Source organism: Panicum virgatum, chromosome 3N, assembly GCF_016808335.1.
Source record: "Panicum virgatum strain AP13 chromosome 3N, P.virgatum_v5, whole genome shotgun sequence".
NCBI classification, from domain to species: domain Eukaryota; kingdom Viridiplantae; phylum Streptophyta; class Magnoliopsida; order Poales; family Poaceae; genus Panicum; species Panicum virgatum.
In genome coordinates this window covers 14956982-14983964 of record NC_053147.1, presented here as the reverse complement: position 1 = coordinate 14983964, position 26983 = coordinate 14956982, and the positions used below count along the sequence as shown (strand labels likewise).

Genomic DNA, 26983 nt, shown 5'->3' with positions numbered 1-26983 from the left:
CAGCGATGGGAGGGATGTCTGCCTCGAGCTTCTCGGCGAGGACGGTGGCGAATTCCTCTGTGGCTGCGTCAGCTTCATCCATGATGACCGACACGGCATCCGCATCGGCATCATCGGGAACGACGTACCCCGACGACACCCTCTGGAGATCCATGAGGTAATGCGTCGAGGCCACGGCGAGAGCCCGCAGGACACCGAGGCGGAAGGTACTCTTGGCGTGTTCGGCAATCCGGCCGCCTAGCGCGCGCAGGCGGCTGATCACCGAACTGCCCGAGACGGCACCCTCCCCCTCGAGCTCTTGACACACGCTCACGGCGGTCTGCTCCAGCTCAGCAAACTCCATCTGTGCCGCCGTGAGCGCGGTGTGGACCGCTTCCTTCGCCGCGGTCTCATCCGCCACCTTTTGCCTCAGCTCTGAGCAAAGGAAATCAACATTAGCCACGAAAGAAAGCAAAACGACGGAAAATCAAAGGTACTCACCCGCCATGTTCTTTTGCGCCTCCTCCCTCTGGGTACGGGCGGCCTCCTCGAGTGAGGAAATGGAGGCTTCCTTTTCCTTAAGGCTAGCCCCCATGTTCTGGAGGGCCACCTCCCTCTCTTCGAGGGCCACACCCTGTTCCTGGAGGGTCCCGGCGAGCGCAACCACGGCCACCTCTTTGTGGAGGAGCTCGGCTTTCTGCTGCTCAAGAGTGGCGCCGAGGCGTCGCAGCTCGGCGCTCTGCGCCTCCGCCTCCCGAGCTCTCTCCTCGAGCGCCGTCCGAAGGCGCTGCAGCTCGGCAGCTTGTGCCTCGGCCTCCTGGGCCTTCTCCTCCGCTGCCGCCCTCTGGACATCCCGCTCACCAGCAACCCGCGCCAGCTCCTCCTCCAGCGCCTGCTGACGCGCTCCCAGATCGGCCATTTTGGTGTTGGCGTCGATGTTTTTGAGCACCAGCTCGGCGTTGTGTTGCCCGAGCTGGCTCATCTGGGAGTACAGCCGGTTCATCTCGACGCTCTTTTGGCGCGAGATTTCCCTCAGCTGCTGCAAAGGGGGAGGGTGTGGGTGAGGACGCGTAAAAGCTAAAACTGAATCCGAGCAATTTTTGGGGGGAAATATTTACCTGGCTGACCTGGTAATCCGCGTTCTGATGAAGCTGATAAGCGCGGTCGAGGGCCTGCAAGATCTCGCGCCCAACGCCCATCTGCTTGTTCCAGGCCTCCTCCTCCTGCTGCTCCTTGCGAAGGAACTCTGAGGGGACACCGGACGGGACGATAACCCCGAGGTGGCTCCCCTTCGACGCCCCCGCTTCGAGCACGCCCGCGCTGGCCGACGCGAACTCGGCAATATGTGCGGCAGCGCTCGCCGCAGCAGCGGGGTCGATATCCATCGAATCCCCGTACTCCTCGCTACTGTCTGGCAGCTCCACCACCGCCGTTGCGCCCCCCTGCGTCGTGGGCACGGGCACTATCGCGGCGGTACCCTCGTCTCGGGCCTCGGTGGGCTCCGAGATGGGGGCTCCTTCTACCGCTGGCGCCTCTTGCGCCATTTCTTCTGCGAGACCCTCGCCCTCGGCCCTCGAAGGCTCGAAGACGGGGGTCTCCTCCGCAGTTTGGCCGGCAGGGTGCTCCTGCGCGCCCCCGCCAGTTTCTCCTCCTATGTCCGGTCGGGCGGCGATATCTGCGTCACCCTGACCGGCCTCAACATCAATGACCGCTTGGGCGGCACCAATAGCACCGCCCTGGCCGGTCTCCTCGGCGTCGGCCGCTTGAGCAGCCGCCTCGGCGCCACGGTGGCCGGCGTCACTCTGACCAGCGTCACCCTCCTTCTCCCGGGCTTGCTGCGCCGCCTGGGCCCCTCGGGCCACTGCCTCCCGTAGCCTAGCGGCCGCCGCCTCGAGATCCAAGGTGGGCGGGGGCTGCGGCGCCGTGTGCGGAGTGCTGCGAGCCCCGGTCTTGAGAGCCTTGGCCGGGGCAAGCCGCACTGCATCCTTGGGAACGGCCCCGGGGCTGGAAGTCAAGAGGCACGAGTTGAGCGGGATCGAGAAATTTACCAAGTACATGACAAAAAACGAAATCCAAAATGCTTACCCAGATCGAGCACTCTTGCTCCTCTTCCTCGTGGCGCTCCTTCGAGCCTGGGGCATCGGGCTGTCCCTCGAAGACTGCCCCGAGGGCGCCCCCCTCGTGTCAGCCCGATGGCTCGAGGCTGCCAGCACGGACGACTCCTCTCCCGCCGCGGCCTCGTGGCCGCGGATCAGCACCTGGGGCGCAGGCGACCCCTCGCCGGTCGCCGGCGAGGATGACCCCCGTACCGCACCCTCGAGGGTGGGATTCGCCGATGACCCCGCTACGGCCCCCGGCTCCTCTGGCGCCACGGTTGCTCCCTCTTCCTCGTCCCACAGGTAGAACGGTAGGGGGCTCGCACCCTCCCCGTCCCCCCTCGGCGCGCGGTCCTCGGCATCCGAGGCCTCCTCCGAGTCCTCCTCCTCGTCCTCCTCCGAGGACTCAGGTGTGGCGGGTCGCGGCTTCCCCTCCGCCCGAGCGAGCTGGCGCGCCTTGTCGTGCGCTGCCTTCCTTTTCCTCTTCCTCTCGGCCTTGGCCTCCACCGCGTCCTTCCGCCTCTTCATCTTCTCCGCGTGGAGGCGATTGATCAGGCGCTGTTCTGAGACCGGAGGCCTCGAGGTGCCGCATCTCAAACCCTATACAATACACACAGATGGGGTCAGGAAAGGGGAACTACACGATGCACGACGAGTTCGAAGCCAAAACTCACTAGGGAAATATACCCCGGCTCGGGACGCATCTTGATCCTCCAAAGATCCGCGGGATCTTGGGGAAACTCCGCCACCGCATACTTCGCCCTTCGGGCGGCGATGGTGTGGGAGAGAAGCTTGCTCGACGTCCTCGAGCCCTCGACCTTGCTCCCAGGGATGAGCCGGTAAATCGGCAGGGCCCTCTCCACAAGAGGGATCACCCTCTGCCGGTGAAAGTTCGCGATGACGTCCGCCGCTGTCAATCCCTTCCTCGCCAAATGCGCCAGCGCATCGGTAAGGCCCTCGAGCCTGGCTTGTTGGGCTGGGGGCGACACCCCCCAGTCCCACTTCGTCGGACGCTCCCGAAGAACCTTGTTAGTAAACGCCGGGAGTGCGCCGCTGAAGTTTCGAAGGTAGAACCACCCTCGGCTCCACCCGGAGTTGTTTGTCGTCATCTTGCTTGTGATGTAAAGATTCCGCCGGTTCGGGCGGATGTGGAACGTCAAGCCACCGGCGCGCGCGAACCGCCTTGGCTGGTTCCGCGCGTTCTCGACGAAGAGCTCGCCGCGGAACAGGTGGATCCAGAGATCCCAGTGGACGTCGATGCCGAGGTACCCCTCGCAGACGGCGACGAAGACCGCCGCCTGCGAGATGGAGTTGGGGCTGAAATTGTGCAGCTCCACTCCGTAGTACTCGCACAGCGCCCTCATAAACTTGCTGGCGGGGACGCCGAAGCCCCGTTCGTGGAGGCGCACGAAGCTCACAACATAGCCCTGCGGGGGCTTCGGCTCAGACTCGTCCGAGCGCGGGGAAATCCACACCGGCGCCCCCGCGTCGGGGTTCCGCGGCAGCAGCCGATCGGCGACCAGCTGCTCCAGCACCGCGACGGTGGCGGAGGACTTCCCCCATGGCAAGGGCTCCTGGATATCCGACATCTCCGAGAGTCGAGGTGGGATGGAAAAAGGAAGGCTCCGAAATGGCTAAGTCTCTTCCTCTCTCTTTCTCTTTCTCCTTTTCTCCTTCTCGCTCTAGGCTATGGGTTCAGGAGGCGACGGAGGCGGAGAAGGCGAAACAGGATGAAGGGCAAATGGCCAGGTGAACCCAAAACATCCCCTTCTTCTCCATATTTATGTACCACGGGGGGCGCACCCACAGCCACAGCCCAAATCTACCGCATTCAATGCGGTAGATTTTGCTATCACTAACGGGTGGGCCCCACGACCGCGGAGTTCCCCACGCGCGCACGCGGCGATAAATGCGGCACGGTAATCGGCGGGCGCGACGCGACTGTTGTGTTATCCCATCCATCAGCCGCCGCCCATGCCGCTCCGTCTGCCCGAGGCCGACGCCTGAAAAGGCGCGCCCACGCCGCACCGCACGAATCGGGCCACGTTCGCCCACCACCAGCGGAAGACCCGCGCGCACGACTTGCGACTCTGCGTCGTTTCAAACCAAGACGGAATATTCCTTCAGGGGTCTCTTTACCCTCGAAGGAATCGCATTTCGAGGCCTTACTGATCAAGGGATTGAAGCCTGGCCCTTCAGGGGGTTCGACAGGCGCCCCAGATCACCGGAGTCAGGGACTGCAGGGATGGGCCATACAAGCTACCCTCGAATGCGGAGTTCGAGACATCCTACGCAGTGTTCAAGGCCAGCCGAGGGTGCCTAGAAGGGGGATCCCATCGAGGGAGAGCATCGAGCCCTCGAACCCTACCGAATGGGTTCGAGCCCCGCCTAGCGAACCCTCGCGAGCGCTTTATGAGACGTGTCTATGGACCACGAGCCGACCCCTATCGAACGGGGCACGGACGTCCACTTGAACAACCCGCTAATAGCTCACTGAAGCAGCCATAGCTCGCGGCCCGGGCATGGGTAGCATGGTGCGCTTCACCCCTCCTCCCTGCGGAAGGGCGACGAGGGTCGAAATTGAAGTCGAGGGTTTCCCCTGAACGCCTTCACACGGGCCTAGGCTCGGGGGCTCCTCGCACACCATGGTTCAAAACCACGCCCTCGAACAAATCGATAACCATCACTTATGAAGCTCCGCGCGTAAACCGAACCCACCGCTATTAGCGTACGTCCCCCTAACGGCTAAAGCTGAACGCCGGATCGCCGAACCAACACTAAGAGTGCCGAGGCCGGCTGAAAAAGTGCCGATGCCGGCTGAAAAGACGCTGGACGGCCATCCCAGTAAAGCTACCCAGTGGGACGACGTTTGTAGCCCTTGGACGAGCACAAACGCTCCTCCAAGGCCTCGGGGGCTACACCCGCGGGTGCGCTGACGCGCCCCCGCGAAGGAGACTTCACACATATTCGAGGGTCGTAACTCTATGTACACCCCTATACCCTCGGTAATCCTCCCCGCAGAGGAGAAAGGGGACTTTATTGCTCAATGCAAGTAAAGATTACAAAGGGTCACCGGCGCGAAGCCATCGAAAGACACAAACACATTGCCACCTATGTGGCAATTTTCCCTGTCTTGGGGAGGAGCGAGCGACGAAGAAAGGCACCAAGCCCCTAGTTGACGCAGCGGCGAGGCTGCTAGGGATGCGAGAAGCGGCCCCCAGACCTCACGGGTCCAGCGGGACGCTCTCCTCGCAAGCCTTCTTCTAGCGTCTCCTCCACCGAAGACCACGCGGGGGGTCAAGCTGGCGGACAGCGCCCTCCGCACCGTCTCCCCGAGAGCAACCTTGTCACCGGGGGGGACGATGCGAAAAACAGCCGCCGAACCTGGCGCCAGCGCCCCGGTCAGGCGTCTCCATCCCCCTTCAGGCTAGGGGACATCGCAGGAGCAGGACCCCACGGGCCCAATGCTCTTCCGCTGATCCCACTGAAGCTGAGGGATGGTGCGCACGCCCACTCCGGTCTTCCCCAACCGCTCGCAAGCATTCTTCTAGCGCCAAAAGCTTAAAAAAGCCAGGCCACCCCATCTGGGGGGCGGTCACAAAAAGGCAAAGGAAACATTACAAGAATTGGGCAATGCTGGAAGAAAGAGCTGGGAGATTGGAGAGGAAAGGGAACCCCACGATCCCTATTTATAGCTGCGCCGGGCGTAAAGCTTCAAGCCTGTCGAAGAGCGGTGGCTTGTATCGCCCGTGACGACACAGCGCACCACGAGCAAAAGATATCCTCGGCCCCCGCGCCGAGACACGACCAAACGAAATAAAGCGGAGCTGGGCTCCTGGACGCTGAGCGGCGCAGCGACGGCTCAGGCCGACCGCCCTCGAACGGCGCGCCACGAAGCAACCAGGAATGCCAGGGCCAAGGCCCTGCGCGCGGGACAGCTCGGTGAAAGCACCAGCTGCCAAGCAGCGGGTGCCGCCGTCGCCCTGGCCCCCCCTCATCACACGGACACGTTTCGTCCTCCAAACAAACAAACAAAAGGGCACGCGCCTCGAGCACCCTGCCCGCAGGCGCACTACCCCGTCTGACGAGTTGTCACATCCGCGGGACCGGCGCCCAGGCGCGCCTGGCGGGGGCACGGCAGTCTCCGATCACATCGAAGGAGAAATCGCCGAAATACCCTTTGGCCGAATCCCTTGACTCGACCAAAGCCTCGGGGGCTACTGTCGGGTGCCACAATTAGGGACACCCTAATTGAGGTACTAAAACACTTTCAAAAACACAAACATATGTTAAGGCAACTGGGCCCACGAAGGCCCACGGCCTATTTCTCCCTCAGAGGAAAGGAAAGGACCCAAAGAAGTCCAGCATGTGGCCCAGCCACATCCCCCTCGGGCAGGTGGCCAATCTCCGCCTCGCTCGAGGGCCCCTCTCAGGCCCACCGAACAAACTCCGTCCCGCTCGAGGGTAGCGGATCTACCCTCGGGCGGGTCACTCATCTCCGCCGCGCTCGAGGGCTCCCCTCGGGACCCTCGACCGCGCAATCGCATTTCCGCCTCGCTCGAGGGCTCCCCTCGGGACCCTCGACCGCGCAATCGCATTTCCGCCTCGCTCGAGGACAGCGGACCTGCCCTCGAGCAGGTGGCCAACCTCCGCCTCGCTCGAGGACGGCGGACCTGCCCTCGAGCGGGTGGCCAACCTCCGCCTCGCTCGAGGACAGCGGACCTGCCCTCGAGCGGGTGGCCAATCTCCGCCTCGCTCGAGGCCATCTCTCGGTACAAGGGACAAATGGCCCCGCCGCCCAACCGACCGCCGTACAAAGGCATTAAAGGCCAGCTACTCCGCCACGACTCAAAGGACGGGCGGCGTCAGACTGCGACTCCCGCAGTGGATGTGACCGGCGTCCCGTCTACTGACCCCGGTCACCGCTCTGCCACCCCAGCCGCTGTAGCAGCCCTGTGGAGCATTCAACGCGGTACAAGACAAGTTGGCGCCGCCCCCGTTACTGTTCCGCCGACATCAACCATCCGAACTCACCTCCCGCAGGGGAAGGGGTCTGGCGATGGCACGTGTCCTCCCGAGAGGGGCACTCTGCATGCGTGGGCAGGGCCCCGGACCTCTCTCTTGTGGGGTCCGGGACTTCCACGCGCCCCCGGACCTTCTAGTGCGCACACTCGCACCCCGACCAGGGGGTTCGGGACCGTCCCGCGCCATTACTACCGCTGGGACTCTGCGGGACGACCGGCACAATCTTCGCAGGGCCCAGGACGGAGCCCAGGACGACAGCGACGCGCGCCGCCTTCCCACAGTACACTTTCTACAGTGTTCGACCACTATACCCGCAATTCGGGGGAAAACGACGACTTCCGCGCCCCTACACTCATGTACGCCGCCCCTCCTTACAACTATAAAAGGAGGGGGTGGGCTTCCTTTTGCGCAGGCTGATCGACTCTCTCCAATCAAAGGTTGGAAGTAAGTTCTCTGAACTCCCCCTCAGAGGACTCTCAGCACGACCGAGCACTCCTCTCAACCAACTCCACCTCTAGCAGAGACATGGGAGCTTTTCTCCCTCTCTCGCCTCGCTTGTATCTCCTACTACGAGCACTTCGGGTGCAAGATAATACAGTGCCCTCGCACACCCCCTTTGCTGGACGTACGGCCCCGCGGCCGGAACCAGGATAAACCGTGCGTTACTGTGATTGCCTCTTGCATCATCATCTGGGACGAGGAAACACGCAACATTTACTAGTTGGAATTTAGGCCCCACGGGTCGGAACGCCGACACATAGCACACAATGATCGATCGTTTCTCTTTGTGTCATTGTGTGTGCACTACACAGGTGGTGGTAACGACGGGTCTGGCAACGAGAACGACGCGACGGAGCTGGTCCTCGTGGACACCACCAATCACCCACAGCATGCCGGACAAGAGGACGGCGGTGTGCTGGCGAGGAGCGGCGTGGATGTGGAGGGCGATGCCGGTGGCGGGTCATTTGTGAGACGCACCCAGTACAGGAAGCTCTCAAAGGATCAGAGTGACGAGCTGGAAGCAGCCTTTCAGCAAAACAATTTCATAGACAAGGTGGGGTCGATTTTCCTAACTCTATGTCACACCCTGAAATTTTTGAATTTCAGGATGTGATTGAAATTAAAAATAAAACAATGTGATTGAAATTAAAAATAAAACAATAATTTTCTCATAATTTTAAAATTTTTGCAAACATTTTATTTTCTTTACAGGGAATTTAGTAAAAATAAAAAAATTGGTTGTTTTTCTAAATCTAAATGAGATTGTTTGTTTGCATTCATGCCGCTTTGCATTGTTTTATTGCTTGTGGTACGATTTGAATTTGAATTCGTGAAGTTTAAACTCAAATCGGATTTGTTTGAATCTTTTTTATAAAAAGAAAAATAGGAAAAAAATTCGGCCCAAACCAGCAGTCCGGCTCGTTTTTTTTCTTGGTGCGCAAGCCAAGAACTCTCTACCATCCTTATATAACCACCGCCCCCGTTTATTTATTCTTCCGTGCGCAAGCTCAAGCCGCCGCCGGCCCTAGCCCCCTCCTTTTTCCTCCTGCGCCGCCTGCTCCCTGCCGCAGTGCTGCAGGCGCCCCAGATTTCCCTGCCGTGCGCTATGCTGCTGCATGCTGTGCCGCTTTGCCCCTGTGCGCACGCCTGCCCTTCCCCCCCCTGCTGCCTTTTTCTGCACCTGCAGAGCTCTGCCGTTCCTGTGCTGCATGCTGTGCACCTGCACCTGCGCTGTTGCCTGCCCTGCACCTGCCAGGTGCCCTGTTGCCTGCACCCTCCCTGCCGCACGCTCAGATGCCCAACCTTGCATGCATGTTTTTCGTCTGGCCCCAGGACGGAACAAGCCGCTGCTGTTCTTCCGGTTTCAATTCCGGCCACTACGATTCATCTCTGTTATGGGTAAACAGTAAAACGATTTCTCCTCGATCTCACCGTTTATTCCATAGAATCGCCGTTTTTTACTCCGTTTTCCGTGTTTCTTGCACTGTCGTAACCGTAGCAGCGAGCCATATCCGTTAGTACGCTCTCTTAAAGCTTTTCTTTTGTTTGGTGTATTGTTCTTAGATGTATCTTCTTATTTGCTTTGTATGTTTGCCTGAAGATTGTTCCGAGTAGAAGGATCGCCGTTTGAAGATTGAAGATCAAGAGTTCCAAGTGAGCAAAAGCTGAAGAGCAGTAAGAATAGCTTTTCGTTAGAGAAAGGCAAGTGACCCTAACCATCTTTCTATCTATGCTTATTTACAAGAGTATTATGATGATCTAATTGGAACATGGAGAACCACCCAAGAAAACCGTACAACCACAATACTATATGGCTCTGGTCTTGGCTAAGTAATTAGATGAACTATATGTTCTGTTGGGGTTGTTCCGCTTGGTGGTTATGAGTTTGTGTTGTGGAGCGGGTGAAGGAAGCTGCGTCTTCTGAGGGACCGCACGGCAGGGACCAACACATATATATATGAATTCTTTGTAAAGGCCTCGTAGCGTCCCTATGCTATTGTGCCTGATCAGCACATATGCGTGGTTGGGTTCAAAGTTCTTCAGAACTTTTACGCAAATTGTGGTGAAAGTGTACAACCTCTGCAGAGTTAAAACTAACCGGTTAGCCGTACTCACGGTCAAGAGCGGCTTGGACCCTCACATGATTAATAAACTTAAAGATGGAATTAAATCATTTTCTGGTTATTTCTTGTGGCCTTGCTGAGTACCAACCATAAGTGTACTCACCCTTGCTTACTGCTGCTCAGAAGAAGAAGGTGTATAAAGATTTCTGAAGATGTTGCTGAGTTCTAGGCGTACGCAACCCCCAGTCGATTGCCTGTGAAGTTTGGAGCCTTCGTTTCCAGGATAAGCTGTATAACTCTGATAGTCTTTTAATTGTTTTAGTTTCTCTTTTTCGTGATACTGTTGCTGATTATTCACTTATGATGTCTCTATATGTATGAAACTTGATCCTGGCATACATATAGTTATGCATTCGGTTTTTTCCTTAAAAACCGGGTGTGACACTCTAGCTCTAGCTAGTTTATTTGGTTTCCAATCCAGAGCCGTCGAGCCTCTTTTGAACGAACTTCCATGATCTGTGTGGTAGATCTACTCGATGTTTCATTCGTAGTTTGGTTTGGGTAGATCTCATCTATCTTGGACTTAAGAGTGGTTTTGCAGTTTTGTTTTTATTTATTAGCACTTTGATTTCGATCTGTTTATTCCAGTGCACGCGTATGGTGTAGTTTCATTCAAGTCTTTGGAAATGCTTGTAGAATCTGAAACTATATGCTTCTGCTGTTGTTATTTTGTTAGGTCAGAAAAAAATCTCTAAATCATGCAATATTTCTAGCATGCTGTTCTGAAGCGGGCACTATATATACAGCAGTACTGTTCAATGCGAAACGGAATGGACCAAGTTAGCCCTAATATAATAATCTATGAAATGAATGGAACACTTTTCAGAGGACGAAAGAGGCCTTGGCTGAGAGGCTTAAGATAACGCTGAAGCAAGTGGATGTCTGGTTTTTGAACCGCAGATCCAGGTAACTCCATCATACAACAGAAGAGTGACACACACACACACACACACATCTCTAGCTTATGGGTTATACATTGTTCGCGGTTGACCACTATTGCATCATATATATCATGTTTCATCTAAGAAATCCTACATATATTGTATGTGACTGTAGGTTGAGGAAGCAGCAGGTTGAGGAGGACCTTATGCAGCACAAGCAGCAAGTTGAAGAACTGACCAAGCAAAAGAACCGCCTCCAGCGAAAGATAGACAAGCTCAAGAAGCGCAACAAGGAGCTAAAAGCGAAGCTTAAGGAAGCCACAACACAGGCGGCACCACCACCACAACCATCACCATCAGTCATGCTGGTCCCTCTCCCGGCGGCGCTTAATACGCTTGCAGGACTGTACCCGGCCGGCTTCGAGGGCAACGTGACGGACATGGCAGCCGCGGCTGCAGCTGCCCTCAACACACAGCAAGGCAGTGCGGCAGCTGCTGCTTTACCCTCTTCTAGCGCTCCACCAGTGCCGCCTTCCGACGGCCGTTCCAGCATCTGATGTGTTGAGAGGGATTGAACAAGGTTCGTCCCTGGTATCATTTGAGGTCGTGGCTGGTCAACCATTCAGTCGCGCATTTATCGGAGTTTCACTAGATCATTTTTGTTTCTTCAATTCCTTCATATATGTGTCTATGATTCAGACTACTATCGACTATGCATGTATTGATCAACAGTGATGTCAACTTAGTTAATGCATGTGTACGTCATGGACTATACATTATTATCGACCATCGTCCATCCTCAAACTGGAAATAAAATTCCATGGGTTCAGTTGAGTGGTTACTACATATCATGCTCTGTTGCGAATACAGATGATGGCAAACAATTTGGGCCTTGGGGTATATATGCAACGATCAGATCAAAAGAAAATACAAGGAACTCGTGTTTAAGCTTCATTTCCCATGACTAGTCCAAACTAAATTTCAAATTAAACTCCCAACTGATTGGCCGTTTCCCACGACATCAGGTTTGGTTCTTGCAATCATGAGTTGGAAAAGTACAGATACACCACAAATTATATACTATATGCTAGCTTCCCCCATCTGTTCCAAATTCTCAAACTAGAAGAAAATGTGTCGAAATATGGTTTCAAATCATGCTATGATCTAGTCTACAGAAAAATTGGGGATACATACGTAATTATTTTTAGACAAAAGGAATGCATTTTTGTTAAGAAACTTTCAGGTATGAATTGCACGCTTCAGATCAAATGAATACAGATAGCAGTATAGCACGCATGTGGACAAGCTTCAGTTCCCAACACCTTTAAATTTCAATTCAGGCGCTATATATTGTCTGGCATGATAATACTATTCAACTGTTGGTCTGGCCATTAGCAATTCTGGATTAAATGGCCACAAGTTCTTCTCGCGAACTATATTGATCTTGTCCGCGAGTTTCTATACATGGGTCATATCTCTTTATATCAGTCGCTGCGTGATATGATCTTGTGAATTTCGAGTTGGCAGCTGCACGCCCAACTCATCATGCCTACAAGTATATGACGTGCACCTGTAGTTCGAGCGGGAGGCGCCCGACCCGCCCGTCGCCACCTCTGCCCGCGCCCGACACGGCCGCCTCCTCTAGCGCTGTCGCCCCTGACCCCCCACCCCGCGCCCCCCGTCCGCGCCCGACCCGTGTCGTTCGTGCCCCTCCACGCTCATGGCCTCCTCCTGTCGAACCCGCGCTTCCTCCGCCGCCCGTGGTCGAGCTCCTCCGGCGCCTGCGACCCGCATCTCCAGCTCCGAATCTGAGCTATGGTGAGATTCTTGATTTATTTTTATTTTTTTATTACAGTATAAGATTAGATAGTTAGTGAAATTAGATAATTAGTTTGAGAATAACAAATGTAGTTAGTGAAATTAGCAAATTAGTTTTAGAATAAAAAATGTAGTTAGCAAAATTAACTAGTAAATTTAAGAATTTGAAATGAGGTTATTGAAAATAGCTAGTTGATTTGAGAATGTGAAATGTAGTTAGTAAAATTAGCTAATTAGTTTGAGAATAGGAAATTTAGTTATTGAAATTAGTTAGTAAATTTGAGAATTGAACACATATTATTTTCTGTATGAAATATGTGTTGACGGTCACTAACGACTCATTTTGACCGTCAACTCCCGCACAAAATTCAACCATAATGTGGAATAAATGCTAGTATAGGCTCATTTACTAATGAACTCCACATATGGTGTTTGAGAATGTGTGCAGGTGATTTTGAGCTAATATGCAGGTTGCAAGCACACTTCGGCCCGACAGAAAATCACAGAAAATACCAGAGCACAGATTCAGGCTCAATTCGACCAAGTGTAGCGCAAGAACCAAAGCAAATCCATCCAAGATAGGCCAAGCCTCAGTGTTAGGACAAGAGGGAGCCCTGAAAAGCCTAACCCCCGGCAGTTGGGGGCGGTTGGCGCCCTAGGCAGGCCGGCCGACCACCTGGTCGGCTGACCAGACCCATGGGCCCACCGCCTCAACTTGCCACATGGAGGAAAGGCATTGGCTCCTTAGGTCGGTTCACCAAGGATCAGCTGCAGATGGAGCTCTCCTCGGCCGTGGCTCCCTCCTATAAATATAAGGGAGAGGGTGGAGAAATGAAACAACACACAACACCACACCCAACACATACCTCTTCTCTTGGAGCTTGAAGGTCTTCATCCTAGATGCTCTAGGCAGCCTAGGAGTGTAGGAGATTAGGAGGAGAGTGAGGGGGAGTCGGGGGGAGTGCCGGGTTTGTTGGCACTCTTCTCCACTTGTACCTTGACAGATGCTTATTCGGTTGTAAGTGTTCGAGACTTTCTTATTTAGAATTTGGGTTTAGTCACAAGTTATTTCTTCTGCCTTTTATTGAATTGAGTGTATGCTTAGAGTAGCATTTGATCCTAGCTTAAGACTCCGGATAGAAAAGGGTAATCTTGGCCAGGGTTAGGATTAGTACGGAATAGCGTAGACGGGGTGTCTAGGCTAGACTTTACCACTCGGTTGTTCTATATTCCCACGGATTGTTAGGTAACCGGCAGGTGGTGACAGCCCTGTTCGAGCCCTAGTAACCCTCCACATTCAGTTATAGGATAGAGCATTATTGTCAGAACAACTGGCTTGTTTAAGCCAGGGCAGACCAGTAGCTCGAAGCACAAGGCGAAGTTATCTCTTCTTCTGAACATAGATTCTAGATCTTAGGAAGTCCTTCCTGTCCTATCCTTCCTACACAAGTGTGTGTTCTTGGATGAGCCTGAACCCGTAGATAGTGTACTCATATTCCTTAGTGGATATGGTACCCTGGAATACTCCTGGTAAAAGCTACAGCGGTATCCGTGCGCTTGACGATTTTATTCGTGATGTTACAAAGTACCAACAATATGCATAATTTTTCTATGAAGGTATATGGCAAGTGGTGGCTTTGATGGTGGTGTGCCGCATCAGGATTACCCTTTGCCCCTGGCTCGCCCTCCTGGCATCACTTTCAGCAGAGTCAACAGGGCTAGACCGAGGCAATATTCTCAACAGAACATTATAGCTCCAATCATAGTAAGACCCATCTTTTGTCTAGGATCCTTTTTTGGCCTAATTAATAAGAATTGTTGATACTTATTAATGTTATGTTACTTCTAATGTAGCGGATCGATTATTTTAAATGGCTTACTGAGGTACTACAATGCCTAGGTGGTACACCTCTTTAGGTGGAAACCACAGAACGCCTACAATTCAAGAAAATGACAATCTCTTTCGAGGTACCATTAAGACAAGATCTAGGTACCATGATGCCAATAATGGCTAGTGGGAAAGAATCACCAGTTCAGATGACTTACGAAAGAACTGTCGTAAAAGCATGCCTTTTGAAACTTGAGAGCTATGGTTATCTGATTCCATATTTGTCATGGTTCAAAATCCAAGCACTTCGACGGAATCAACATGATATTGTTAGTCTCTGTGAGAGCCTTTCACGAGAAAATCTACATGACATAGTATGTAAATTTTGTTAAACAAAGCATTTTGTAATATTTGTATTCCATCTCCATTGCAGGATATATTTGATAACACCTTTCCGCCGATGAGTTTAGAAGAAATTTTATGTCAAGCCGTGGAGCAGTTGGGTTATTATTCGACTGAGGAGGGACCAGTACATACAAGGAAAGGTCTCTACTAGGGTTTTTTTTCAATTTCGAACCATGCCAGATCCTACCGCAGAACCAACGTTCACCATCTACGGCAAAACACTTCCTCGTAGAAGTGAAGCAAAAGACAGCGCACTTATTCGTGCATTAATTTTCATTGACGATGCCCTGGGGTACAAGATTGGCGATGTTAAATATGTTGACTACCTCTTGCTTCGGAATAATATTCATTAGATGATGTAATGTAGGCATGCAATTGAACTTTTGTTAAATCTTCTATCTCTAAGTGTAGTTTGTGAGTTGTGACTATGTATTGCACACTATTTGTGTAGCTGTGAACTTATGTTAGTATCATTTGTTTATGAGTTTTCATGAAGTCCTATCGGGTTTGCTGGATGATTGGGTACCGTACGGGCTAGCAAGATATGGCTAATCCACACCATCGAGATCTAAATCAAGCGAGAGGCAAAGAGAGCTCCATTTGAGCCAAAAAATAAACAAAAAACCTTACATATATTTGTAGGGGAGGGTCGGGGTATGAACCGTCCCTAAAACTTCATTTGTAGAGGCGGCCGGGGGGTGAGCCGCCCCCTAGAAACACAATTTGTAAGGGCAGCTCAACCCCCCCTCCCCCCGCGCCCCTAAAATGGACGCCATTTTTAGGGGCGGCCGGGGGGTGAGCTGCCCCTACAAATTGTGTTTCTATGGGCGGGTGAGTTGCTACAGTACCGATGCCTATTTGTAATAATAGGTTAAATTTAGGCCCGCCCCTATAAAAAATTGAGCCATTGCTACAAATGTTTTTGCAGGTCCACCCCTATAAAAGTGCATCGACGAGCTCGGTTCGGGCTTAGAGCTCACCATTGCTACCCCAGCAGGAATCGATCTCAACTCCTTTGGGTCCAGTAAGCTTGCAAAGAAATCATAGATGCACACGCCCTGTTGCTCGAAAAAAAAAAGATGCACGAGCCCTGTAGTTTGTTATTCAATCTCCTTTGTCTTAGGATCGATCAATGCAGTGGTGATGGATTGATTAATGATTACAGTAGCACAAAATGATCGATCGTTTCTCTTTGTGTGTGCACTACACAGGTGGTGGTAACGACGGGTCTAGCAACGAGCACGCGACGGAGCTGGCCCTCGTGGACACCACCAATGACCCACAGCATGCCGGACAAGAGGAGGGCGGCGTGCTGGTGAGGAGCGGCGTGCAATATTTCTAGCATGCTGTTCTGAAGTGGGCACTATATAGCAGTACTGTTCAATGTGAAACGAATGGACCAAGTTATTAGCTCTAATAATCTATGAAATGAACGGAACACTTTTCAGAGGACGAAAGAGGCCTTGGCTGAGAGGCTTAAGATAACGCTGAAGCAAGTGGATGTCTGGTTTTTGAACCGCAGATCCAGGTAACTCCATTATACAACAGAAGAGTGACACACACACACACACACACACACACACACACACACACACACACACACACACACACGTCTCTAGCTTATGGGTTATACAGTGTTCGCCGGTTGACCACTATTGCATCATATATATCATGTTTCATCTAAGAAAATCCTACATATCTTGTATGTGACTGTAGGTTGAGGAAGCAGCAGGCTGAGGAGGACCTTATGCAGCATAAGCAGAAAGTTGAAGAACTGACCAAGCAAAAGAACCGCCTCCAGCGAAAGATAGACAAGCTCAAGAAGCGCAACAAGGAGCTAAAGGCGAAGCTTAAGGAAGCAACAACACAGGCGCCGCCACCACCACAACCATCACCATCACTCCATCAGTCATGGTGGCCCCTCTCCCGGCGGCGCTTAACACACTTGCAGGACTGTACCCAGCCGGCTTCGAGGGCAACGTGACGGACATGGCAGCCCTCAACACACAGCAAGGCAGTGCGGCTGCTGCTGCTTTACCTTTACCCTCTTCTAGCGCTCCACCAGTGCCGCGTTCCGACGGTCGTTCCAGCATCTGATGTGTGGAGTGTATGCTCAACAGGGATTGGGACGGTATCATTTGAGGTCGTGGCTGGTCAACCATTCGATCAGCCGCATTTATGGGAGTTTCACTAGATCATTGTTTGTTTCTTCAATTCCTTCATTTGAACTTATGTATGTGTCTATGATTCATTACTACTATCGATCATGTATTGATCAACACCAACAGTGATGTCAGCTTAGTTTATGCATGTGTCATGGACTATACATTATTATCCACCACCATCCTCTATCCCTCAAACTGGAAATAATAAAATTCCATGGGTTCAGTTGAGTGGTTACTACATATCATGCTCTGTTGCGAATACAGATGATGGCAAACAATTTGGGCCTTGGGGTATATATGCAACGATCAGATCAAAAGAAAATACAAGGAACTCGTGTTTAAGCTTCATTTCCCATGACTAGTCCAAACTAAATTTCAAATTAAACTCTCAACTGATTGGCCGTTTCCCACGACATGAGATTTGGTTCTTGCAATCATGAGTTGGAAAAGTACACATACATCACAAATTATATGTATATACTATATGCTAGCTTCCCCCATCTGTTCCAAATTCTCAAACTAGAACAAAATGTGTCGAAATGTGGTTTCAAATCATGCTATAATCTAGTCTACAGAAAAATTGGGGATACATGCGCAATTATTTTTAGACAAAAGGAATGCATTTTTGTTAAGAAGCTTTCAGGTATGAATTGCACGCTTCAGATCAAATGAATACAGATAGCAGTATAGCACACATGTGGACAAGCTCCAGTTCCCAATGTTACAAGCGACGGCGAACAAAACGATGAAAAATAGAAAGATCAAACCGTAGAAAGACACGAGGATTTAACGTGGAAAATCTCTCCAATGCGAAGGGTAAAAACCACGGGCGCCAGCCAGCAAGAACTTCACTATATCGGGTGTTTGTGTACAACGCCTAGTGGCGGCTTATAAGAGGAATAATAGGATTGATATTCTCCGGTGAAGCCTATGTGTTAGATATATAAGAGAGTCACGTGGTCTCCTCAACTTCTATTAGCAATGTGGGATTAAAAATTTGTACCACATGGGCCTTAATGGGCCAAACCCAAATTCCAACAATCTCCCATCAGAATTTGGATCACAATATAACATACTACACCTTGAGACAAATTCCTTCTTGTAGCATATCAAAATTATCACCTGAACACAACAAAGAACAAAACTTCTGGCGCCAAATAGCCTCTTGGGCTAAACTGTCAAACCAACTAAGCTTGAGCAAAGCTCAAACTTAGCTACATGAACTGGTTTAGTCATCATATCAGCTGGATTATCATGAGTACTGATCTTGCATACCTTCAATTTACCTTGTGAAATAACATCACGAACATAATGGTACTTGACATCAATATGCTTTGTCCTTTCATGAAACATCTGATCTTTAGTGAGGTAAATAGCACTTTGATTGTCACAGAATAGATCAATTCAAGAATCAACTCCACACAGCTCAGCAAACAAACCTTTCAGCCAAACTGACTCCTTGCATGCTTCAGCAATAGCCATATATTCTGCTTCTGTGGTAGACATAGCAACAACAGGCTGCAAAGTAGCCTTCCAACTCACAGCACAACTACTAACAGTGAACACATAACCTGTGAGTGATCTGCGCCTATCCAAATCAGCAGCATAATATGAATCCACATAACCAATGAGTCCCTGATCAGTTCTCCCAAACTTCAAACAAGAATCTGTTGTTCCTCTGAGGTACCTGAAAATCCACTGAACTGCCTTCCAGTGTTCTTTACCAGGATTAGACATGTATCTGCTAACCAAACTCATAGCATATGATAAATCTGGGCGAGAGCAAACCATGGCATACATCAAAGAACCAACAGCACTAGAATATGGGACTTTTGACATGTATTCAACATCCTCCTCAGAACTAGGGCACTGAGCAGCTGACAATTTAAAGTGAGGTGCAATAGGAGTACTAACTGGCTTTGAATCATGCATATTGAAACACTGAAAACCTTGTTAATGTAATTATGCTGACTAAGAAATAATAAACCAGATTTTCTGTCTCTAGTAATCTCCATACCTAGAATTTTCTTAGCAACACCAAGATCCTTCATATCAAATTCACTACTCAACAATTTCTGTACTGTAGTGATTTCTTTTCTGCCCTTGGCAGCAATAAGCATGTCATCAACATATAACAGCAAGTGTATAGGTGATTCCTCAACAATCTTAATGTAAACACAGCTATCATATTCAGATCTTTTAAAACCATGTAACAACATAAATGAATCAAACCTCGTATAACACTGACGAGGAGACTGTTTCAAACCATACAAGGACTTCTTTAATTTGCACACATAATTCTTTTTGCTTGGCACTATGAATCCTTCTGGCTGATCCATGTAAATTTTCTCCTCAAGCTCTCCATGCAAAAATGCAGTCTTCACATCTAACTGCTCAAGCTCAAGATCATGCATAGCAACAATACTAAAGAAAGTCCGAATTGAGCTATGCTTCACAATTGGAGAGAACACATCATTATAGTCAACACCAGGAATCTGACTGAAACCCTTTGCAACTAACCTTGCCTTAAATCTTGGAGGCTCACTAGAAGACAAACCCTCCTTTCTCTTGAAGACCCATTTGCAACGAACAGTCTTCTTTTTCTCAGGCAAGCTTACAATCTCCCATGTGCCATTCTTCTCAAGAGACTGCATCTCCTCCTACATGGCTGAGATCCACTTCTCCTTATCAATAGAATCAATGGCTTCAAAATATGTTGCTGGCTCACTAGCATCCTCCACCTATTCAGCACAACTCAAAACATAATAAGTCAGATTACACTCCTCAATTAAACGGTTTGGAGGTCCACAACTCCTCTTTGATCTGCGAAGAGCAATAGGTAAATCTACATCCTCCTCATGCTGCAAATCAGACTGTGAAACTGGAGGTGAGTGCTGAACAGTATCAGGAACACTATCTGAAACATCATTACCAACAACTTCATTTTCTTGGTCATCCATAAGCTCCACCTGCACACTAACTTGTGACTGCAATTTCTCAACTAAAGCATCATCTGTGGATGAACTGTCAGTAAACATCACAGATTCATTGAAAACAACACTTCTGCTCATGAAAGTCTTTCTAGTTTCAGGATTCCACAATTTATACCCTTTGACTCCCGAACCATAACCAAGAAACAGACATTTAATAGCTCTAGGCTCTAATTTTCCATTATCAACATGAGCATAAGCAGTGCAGCCAAAAACTCTCAAGTGTGAATAATCTGCAGGTGTATCAGACCATACCTCAATAGGAGTCTTCTTGTTGAGTGGAATAGAAGGCGATCTGTTGATCAAATAACATGCTGTATTAGCAGCCTCAGCCCAAAAACGCTTGTTCATATGGGCATTGGACAGCATGCAACGAGCCTTCGAGATGATAGTCCTATTCATACGCTCGGCCACACCATTCTACTGAGGAGTGTATGGTATGGTGTGATGCCTAACAATGCCTTCTTTTCTGCAATAATCATCAAAAGCATCCTAACAGAATTCTCCACCATTATCAGTTCGAAGCACCTTGACCTTCTTCTCAGTTTGCCTTTCTATCATAACTTTCCATTCTATAAAAGCAGCAAAAGTATCATCTTTGCTTTTCAGAAAATAAGGCCAGACTCTTCTAGAGTAATCATCAATAATGGTAAGCATATAACGAGCACCACCATATGAAGGCTTACGTGAAGGATCCCACAAATCAGCATGAACATAATCAAGTGTACCTTTTGTGGTATGAACAGAGGTATTGAATTTGATCCTCTTATACTTACCAAATACACAATGCTCACAGAACTTCTTGCCACTCAGAATGCAGCCATCCAGCAGGTTTCGCTTCATCAATTCTGCCATACCGAGTTCACTCATGTGTCCAAGACGCATATGCCAAAAGTCAGTCTTACTAGGTTCAGCATTAGCAACATTAGCAGCAGAAACAGAACCATGCAAAGTACAACCTCTGAGAACATATAAATTTGAAGGATTGAGATCACCCAGCAAACATACAAGAGAACCTTTAGATACCTTCACAACTCCACCTGAACTGGTGTATTTGAGTCCTTCTTTATCAAGTGTGCTCAACGAGATCAGATTTCTTTTCATCCCTGGTATGTGCCTTACACTCTTCAGTATGCGAATCATGCCATCATGGGTCTTGATCTGAACAGAGCCAATGCCAATAATCTCACACGGGTTATCATCTCCCATGCGCACAAAATCACCGTTCTGTAAAGACTCATAGGAACTGAACCAATCTCTATTAGTGCAGATATGAAAAGAACATGCAGAATCAAGAATCCACTCATCATGACCAGCAACACAACCAGCAAAGACAACCAAACAATCTGACTCAGAGTTTTCACCAGCAGAAGCAACACTAGCCTTACCATCAGATTTATTTTTCTTCTTCTCCTTATTCTGCAATTTCCAGCAATCCTCAATCATATGAGATTTCTTCTTGCAATACTTACAGAATTTCTTCTTGGGACCTTTGGACTGGGAGCGGCCTCTACCGTCATTGCTCTTGCCACGATCGTTGTTATCACTTGAGGATCTTTGCTCTGATCTGCCTCTGACATGCAAAGCGTCGCCCCTAGAGGACGAGCCATCTGTCTGCACCATGCCTTTCATCTTCTCCTTAGACTGGAGTGCCTCACAAACTTCCGCAAGGGTTAGTTCATCACGGCTTAATAGTATGGTGTCACGGAAACTTGCATAAGAACTTGGCAAAGAGCATAATAAAAGAAGACCTAAGTCCTCATCTTCATACTTAACCTCCATCGACCCTAGGTCAGCAACGATCTCCTTGAAGGCAGATAGGTGACCCATCACCGAATCACCCTCCTGCATCTTAAGCGTGTACAGCTTCAACTTCATATGCAATTTACTGGTAAGATCCTTCGACATGCAGATCGATTTCAGTTTTAGCCACAATTCTGCAGCAGTCTTTTTCTGCAGCACTTCTTGTAGAATATCATTAGATAGATGAAGCTGAATAAGAGAAAGAGCCTTACGGTCCTTGCGCTTCTCCTCATCGGTCCACTCATCCTTCTTTTTCTTCCCGAATTTTTCCAGCGCCTCATCAAGATCATTGGTTTGCGCCAGAATAGCTCTCATCTTGACTTGCCACAGCGAGAACCTTGTCTTGTAGTCCAACATCGGTAGATCATACTTCATCGACGTCATCACGGAACCCTAACTTGAAACCACGGCTCTGGTACCACTTGTTAGAAGCGACGGCGAACAAAACGATGAAAAATAGAAAGATCAAACCGTAGAAAGACACAAGGATTTAACGTGGAAAACCCCTCCAATGCGAAGGGTAAAACCACGGGCGCCAGCCAGCAAGAACTTCACTATATCGGGTGTTTGTGTACAACGCCTAGCGGCGGCTTACAAGAGGAATAATAGGATTGATATTCTCCGGTGAAGCCTATGGGTTAGATATATAGGAGAGTCACGTGGTCTCCTCAACTTCTACTAGCAATGTGGGATTAAAAATTTGCACCACATGGGCCTTATTGGGCCAAGCCCAAATTCCAACAATCTCCCATCAGAATTTGGATCACAATATAACACCCAACACCTTTAAATTTCAATTCAGCCGCTATATATTGTTTGATGATACTATTCAATAGTTGGTCTGGCAATTAGCAATTCTTAAATGGCCACAAGTTCTTCTACTGAACTATCGATCATGTTCGCGAGACTCTATACATGTGTCATCTCTTATATCAGTCGCTGCGTGATATGATCTTGTGAATCCCGAGTTGGCAGCTGCACGCCCAGCTCATGCCTACAAGTATGACGTGCACCTGTAGTTCGAGCGAGAGTGATAACATAGTAGACCAAATTCCACTACCGGATTCCTATTATTTGCCGAGTGCACCAGACACTCGGCAACCGAGTGTTTTCTATCGGGCACTCGGCAAACACTTTGCCGGTGACGGGGAGTTTGCCGCCGAGTGTCGTAACGACAAGACACTCAGCAAAAGTTTCCCATTTGCCGAGTGCCTTTGCAATATACTCAGCAAATCCTCAACCTTTGCCGAGTGTCCTAGTCAGAGCACTCGGCAAAGCCTCGATGTTTGCCGAGTATCATGGTCACTGCACTCAGCAAACGTTTGTTTCCGATAGTGGAGGTTCTTCTCCATCATAAGTCTCTATCGTCTCTCAAACTTATATGTTCAATTGTGTGCTTATTACATAAGCATGACCCTCTATATGCTTCACCTTTGTCATTAAGTTCAATCATGTCATAGCTAATATAGTGTGATTAAAAAAACTTGTTATCTTTAACTAGATTGCTAAAGATAAGCACCATCCAACAAAACAGAAGGTATTGATGAGCTGAATACATATCATCACATGATCACCCGAGTCGTCTAATATGATTGTTCGCTTGTATCCACACAACCCATTTGGCTCCTTGGGGGAAAAAAAAGGCTGCTATCTATGGCTCCCTCCATCACAAACTCTTAAGGATCATAACTTCTCATGTAGCAAACTCTCCTCCCGCTTTTCGTTTGGCCTATCCCAATTTCCTTCGTTCCATGGGAAACATGGAATAGTCTATGGGGTACACACACAACGTGTGCGTGTGCGCGCAAACAACACAAAATTACGTGCACAAACACAATGGTCAGGACGTTAGGTATTGATAAATACTATAAAAAATGAGTGTTATTCCTTTTTGCAATGAGTGTTATTCCTTTTGTAATGAGTGTTATTCCTTTTGTCCTCCAGCCAGCAATTGTCGTTCTTGTAGCTAGTGAACTCATTTATCTTGGCCCATGAGGTTCCATGGGCGGTCTCTCGGTCTCGGTATGATCTGCTAAGATCAAATGATCGATGAACGCCGAGTCAGCAGCTGCAGGCATGCATGCCTCATGCCTACAACTTCCTGGACATGCACTGTTGTCCGTCGTGGTTTTGCATCGTCTCTCTAATGATCTGCATGTGCTAGGAATGAGCTTTGCCGCAGTCGTTCTTGGCCACCAGTCATAGTAATCCGAGGATGATGTAGTAGACCAAGGCGATGGGAAGACCGATTAGCATGCCAAATATCACCCTGAAAAGGATGTAAACATTTGGCAAAAAAAAGTTAGGCACACACCCACTCTTTCAGAATTCAGTAACAACGACCCTAGCTGCTGGCAACCAACAGAATGAAGATGATCTGTTTGCATTGGCTTACCCGGTGCAGAGAATGGCGGCGTGCAGATCGTACTCCTTGGCGAACACAAAAGGCACAATTCCTTGCGGCAGAGCGGCCTGCCAAGATATACGCACAGAATCAGCAGCAGCATTTTGGCTGGAATGGATCAATGTGTGTGCCAAAAAATGTATCCTCGACTAGCGGCTACCTGAACAATGGCGATGCAGAGGAGCGTGCCTCGGAGGCCGACAGCGGCAGAGGTGACGGCCATGACCGCGGGGCCGAAGAGGAAGCGGATGGCCATGGTGATGGCCGCGACCGAGTTTCCGCAGGCGATGATCTTCGGTTGCATGGCCATGAAGAGTCCTGGAAGCAAAAGAATTGTTGCAGGGATAGCCCGGGCTGAACTAGACCAAACCCAAAAAGAAAAAAAAACTTTATTTTTGAAATGATTCTGGAGGTGAACAGACCTAAGCTGAACATGGCCATCCCTAGCCCTGCATCGGAGAGTATGGAGATGGAATTCTTCACTATGATTGGCATCGCGATGTGGAATCTGCAGAAACCATTCCAACTAATATATGACAATGCCATAGGAATCATGGAAAATTCTGTCTGATACAGCACACTCAAATGCAGTAGCAGCATAGAGCAACACTAGGATTGTGGATTGAAGTCGATTTACCTGAACGAGATGAGAGACCAAGTGAGGCCGACGACGCTGGCGTACGTGTTGGGGTTGCGGATCAGCCGCCGCCACACCATTGTGACGATGAGCCGCATCATCACGCCGGCCGGTGCCTTTTGCTGCCCTCCCGCGCCGGCGCCGCCGCCGTTCTCCCCGCCGGCATCCTTCACGTTCTGCCGCTGCTCCGTCGAGCCGGACTCCAGCTTCGCCAGCGCGTCCTGCACGGCCTCCGCCTTGAAGCTGCCGACACGCACCTCGGGCCGCATCGCTGAAACCAAATCCGGGCGCATGCACTTGCATCGGTGAGTGCATGTTCTGCATTGGCTTGGACAGTTCTTGTGTGACGGAATCATGGAAAGGAGTTTGGATGTCGAGGCTGACCTCTCGTCGACAAGCCAACGGGCGGCGCCTCGGAGGGGACTAGTCGGCGCACATCCATGGCGCGGTGGTCGCCGCCGCGGAACACTGGCAAGCCGTTTACCTCCGACGCGGCGGAAGCACCGGAGCTCCACTCGAACGTGGGCATGTCCTTGGGGTCGTAGCAGCTGGGCGCCACCGCGGCGGCCGATCTGGCCCGGACCGCGTGCTCGTCGAAGTTGGACGCCCGCGGCGTGTGCTGCCTCGACGAGTGCAGCGAGAAGAGATCCGCCGCGCCGAAGCTCGACACGCGCATCGACGCGCTGTGCGGCGGCGGCGCGAAGCCGGCGGCGTAGACGTCGGCGTGCGCGAAGCTGCAGGATCCCCTGGGGGTGGCGTTCCGCGACGAGCTCACCGAGTATATCTCCACGCCCGTCAGGTTGGACGGCCGCGGCGTCCCGGCGACCGCCAGGGACCGCCGTGACGTCGAGCGGCGCACGACGAGGCGCGTCTTGCCGTCCGGCGAGACCTCGGCCTGCGCCTCCGCCTGGCTTCCCGCGAGCGACACGACGTCGGGGTCGACGCGCACGTCGGCGATGGACGCCGCGGTGTCCGGGCACTGGCCGGCGATGAGCACCCGCGCGGCGCGGAACTCGAAGAGCACGAGCAGGAGCGTGTACCACACGATGCACTGGAGCACGACGACCTGCACGAGCAGGTCCCCGGAGTAGCGGCCGTACATGGCGACGAGGAGCGGCAGGCCCATGATGAGCGTGTTGGGGAGCGTGGAGAGGGAGAAGAGCGTGATGGACCAGTCGATCGCCGGCGCCCGGGTCCTGCCGCCGCTGCCGCCGCCGCGCGCGGGGAGGCAGGACCAGGCGGCGAGCGCGGCGAGGACGAGGACCTTCTGCAGCGTGTCGGCGGCGACGAAGCGGAGGTTCATGACGTAGGGGTTGCTGGCGGCGATGCAGTGGAAGGAGAGGAGTGGCACGGCGAAGACGGAGACGAAGCGGTTGATGCCCGAGCACTGTTCCGGCGAGAGGACGCCCCACCACCGCACGGAGCCGTAGGCCAGGATCATGGCCACGTACAGCGGCACCACCGCGCACATCACCGTGTAAAGGTCGTGCCACGAGATCATGGCGCCCTGCCGGCGGCGGTCGAGATCGCCAGCAACCCCCTCTCGATCTGCCGATCCCTCCTGGGTCGCGCCGGGGGAAGTTTGTTGATTGAATGTGGTTGGTCGAGAGTGTAGGAACAATCAGTTCGCGTGCAATGTGGAGCCGTGGAGGTAGTTCTGTGGGAACGAGTCGGTTTGCATGCAGCAGAGAGGCAGCCAGGCAGGAACGAGTCAAAGTGAGTGTACACTACCGGCAGCCCAGAAGAAAGCAGCCCACGGATTTTCTGATGGGCTGGCTATCCCAACCCGCACAGCAAGCAAGCGCGTGAGTTCGTCCCGTTCCGGGCCGAGCCTCAGGCCTTTTTTTCATTTTTATATTTTTTTAAAAAACAAAATTTCAAAAATATATGTCGAATAGGGAAATTTTCAAAAATGGGTGCATGTCGCCCCCCAATGGGCGACAACAGGGTCCCTGTCACCCATCCAGTGGGCGACAGGACCTAAATGTAAAAAAAATTTATATTTAGGTCCTGGCGCCGGCGCATTAAACAGTAAACTTGTAAAATCGATATAAAATCGTAGAAAAATCAAAAAAATAAAAACTCAACTGTTCTGGATTCTATGAAATAATATCTACAACTTTTGTTACATAAAGTTTTTCATTTGATCAATGTATCCAAATCAAGAAAAATAGTTCTTGTACCTAAAAAAATCTAAAATAATTCATTTGATCTAGTTATGCTTATCTAAAATTTACTAAACTTCTTTTTTTATAACTCTTAGGAAATAAAATTATGGTACTGTAAAAGTTATGGCTTCTAATACTCAGTATAGCAGCATGGATAAAT

At 50.6% G+C, this 26983-nt stretch overlaps 1 protein-coding gene across 1 annotated transcript; it reads right to left on the bottom strand.

The window, feature by feature from the left end:
- Window positions 1-23597: 23597 nt before the first annotated feature.
- Window positions 23598-26264, bottom strand: LOC120667373 (probable auxin efflux carrier component 3b). The gene is made up of 6 exons (XM_039947460.1): window positions 25040-26264; window positions 24656-24926; window positions 24441-24526; window positions 24179-24336; window positions 24010-24086; window positions 23598-23883 (listed from the first exon to the last, which is right to left on the bottom strand). The coding sequence occupies exons 1-6, from the start codon at window positions 26154-26156 to the stop codon at window positions 23814-23816; spliced, it is 1779 nt and encodes a 592-aa protein (XP_039803394.1). The 5' UTR covers window positions 26157-26264; the 3' UTR covers window positions 23598-23813.
- Between the last annotated feature and the right edge of the window lie 719 nt (window positions 26265-26983).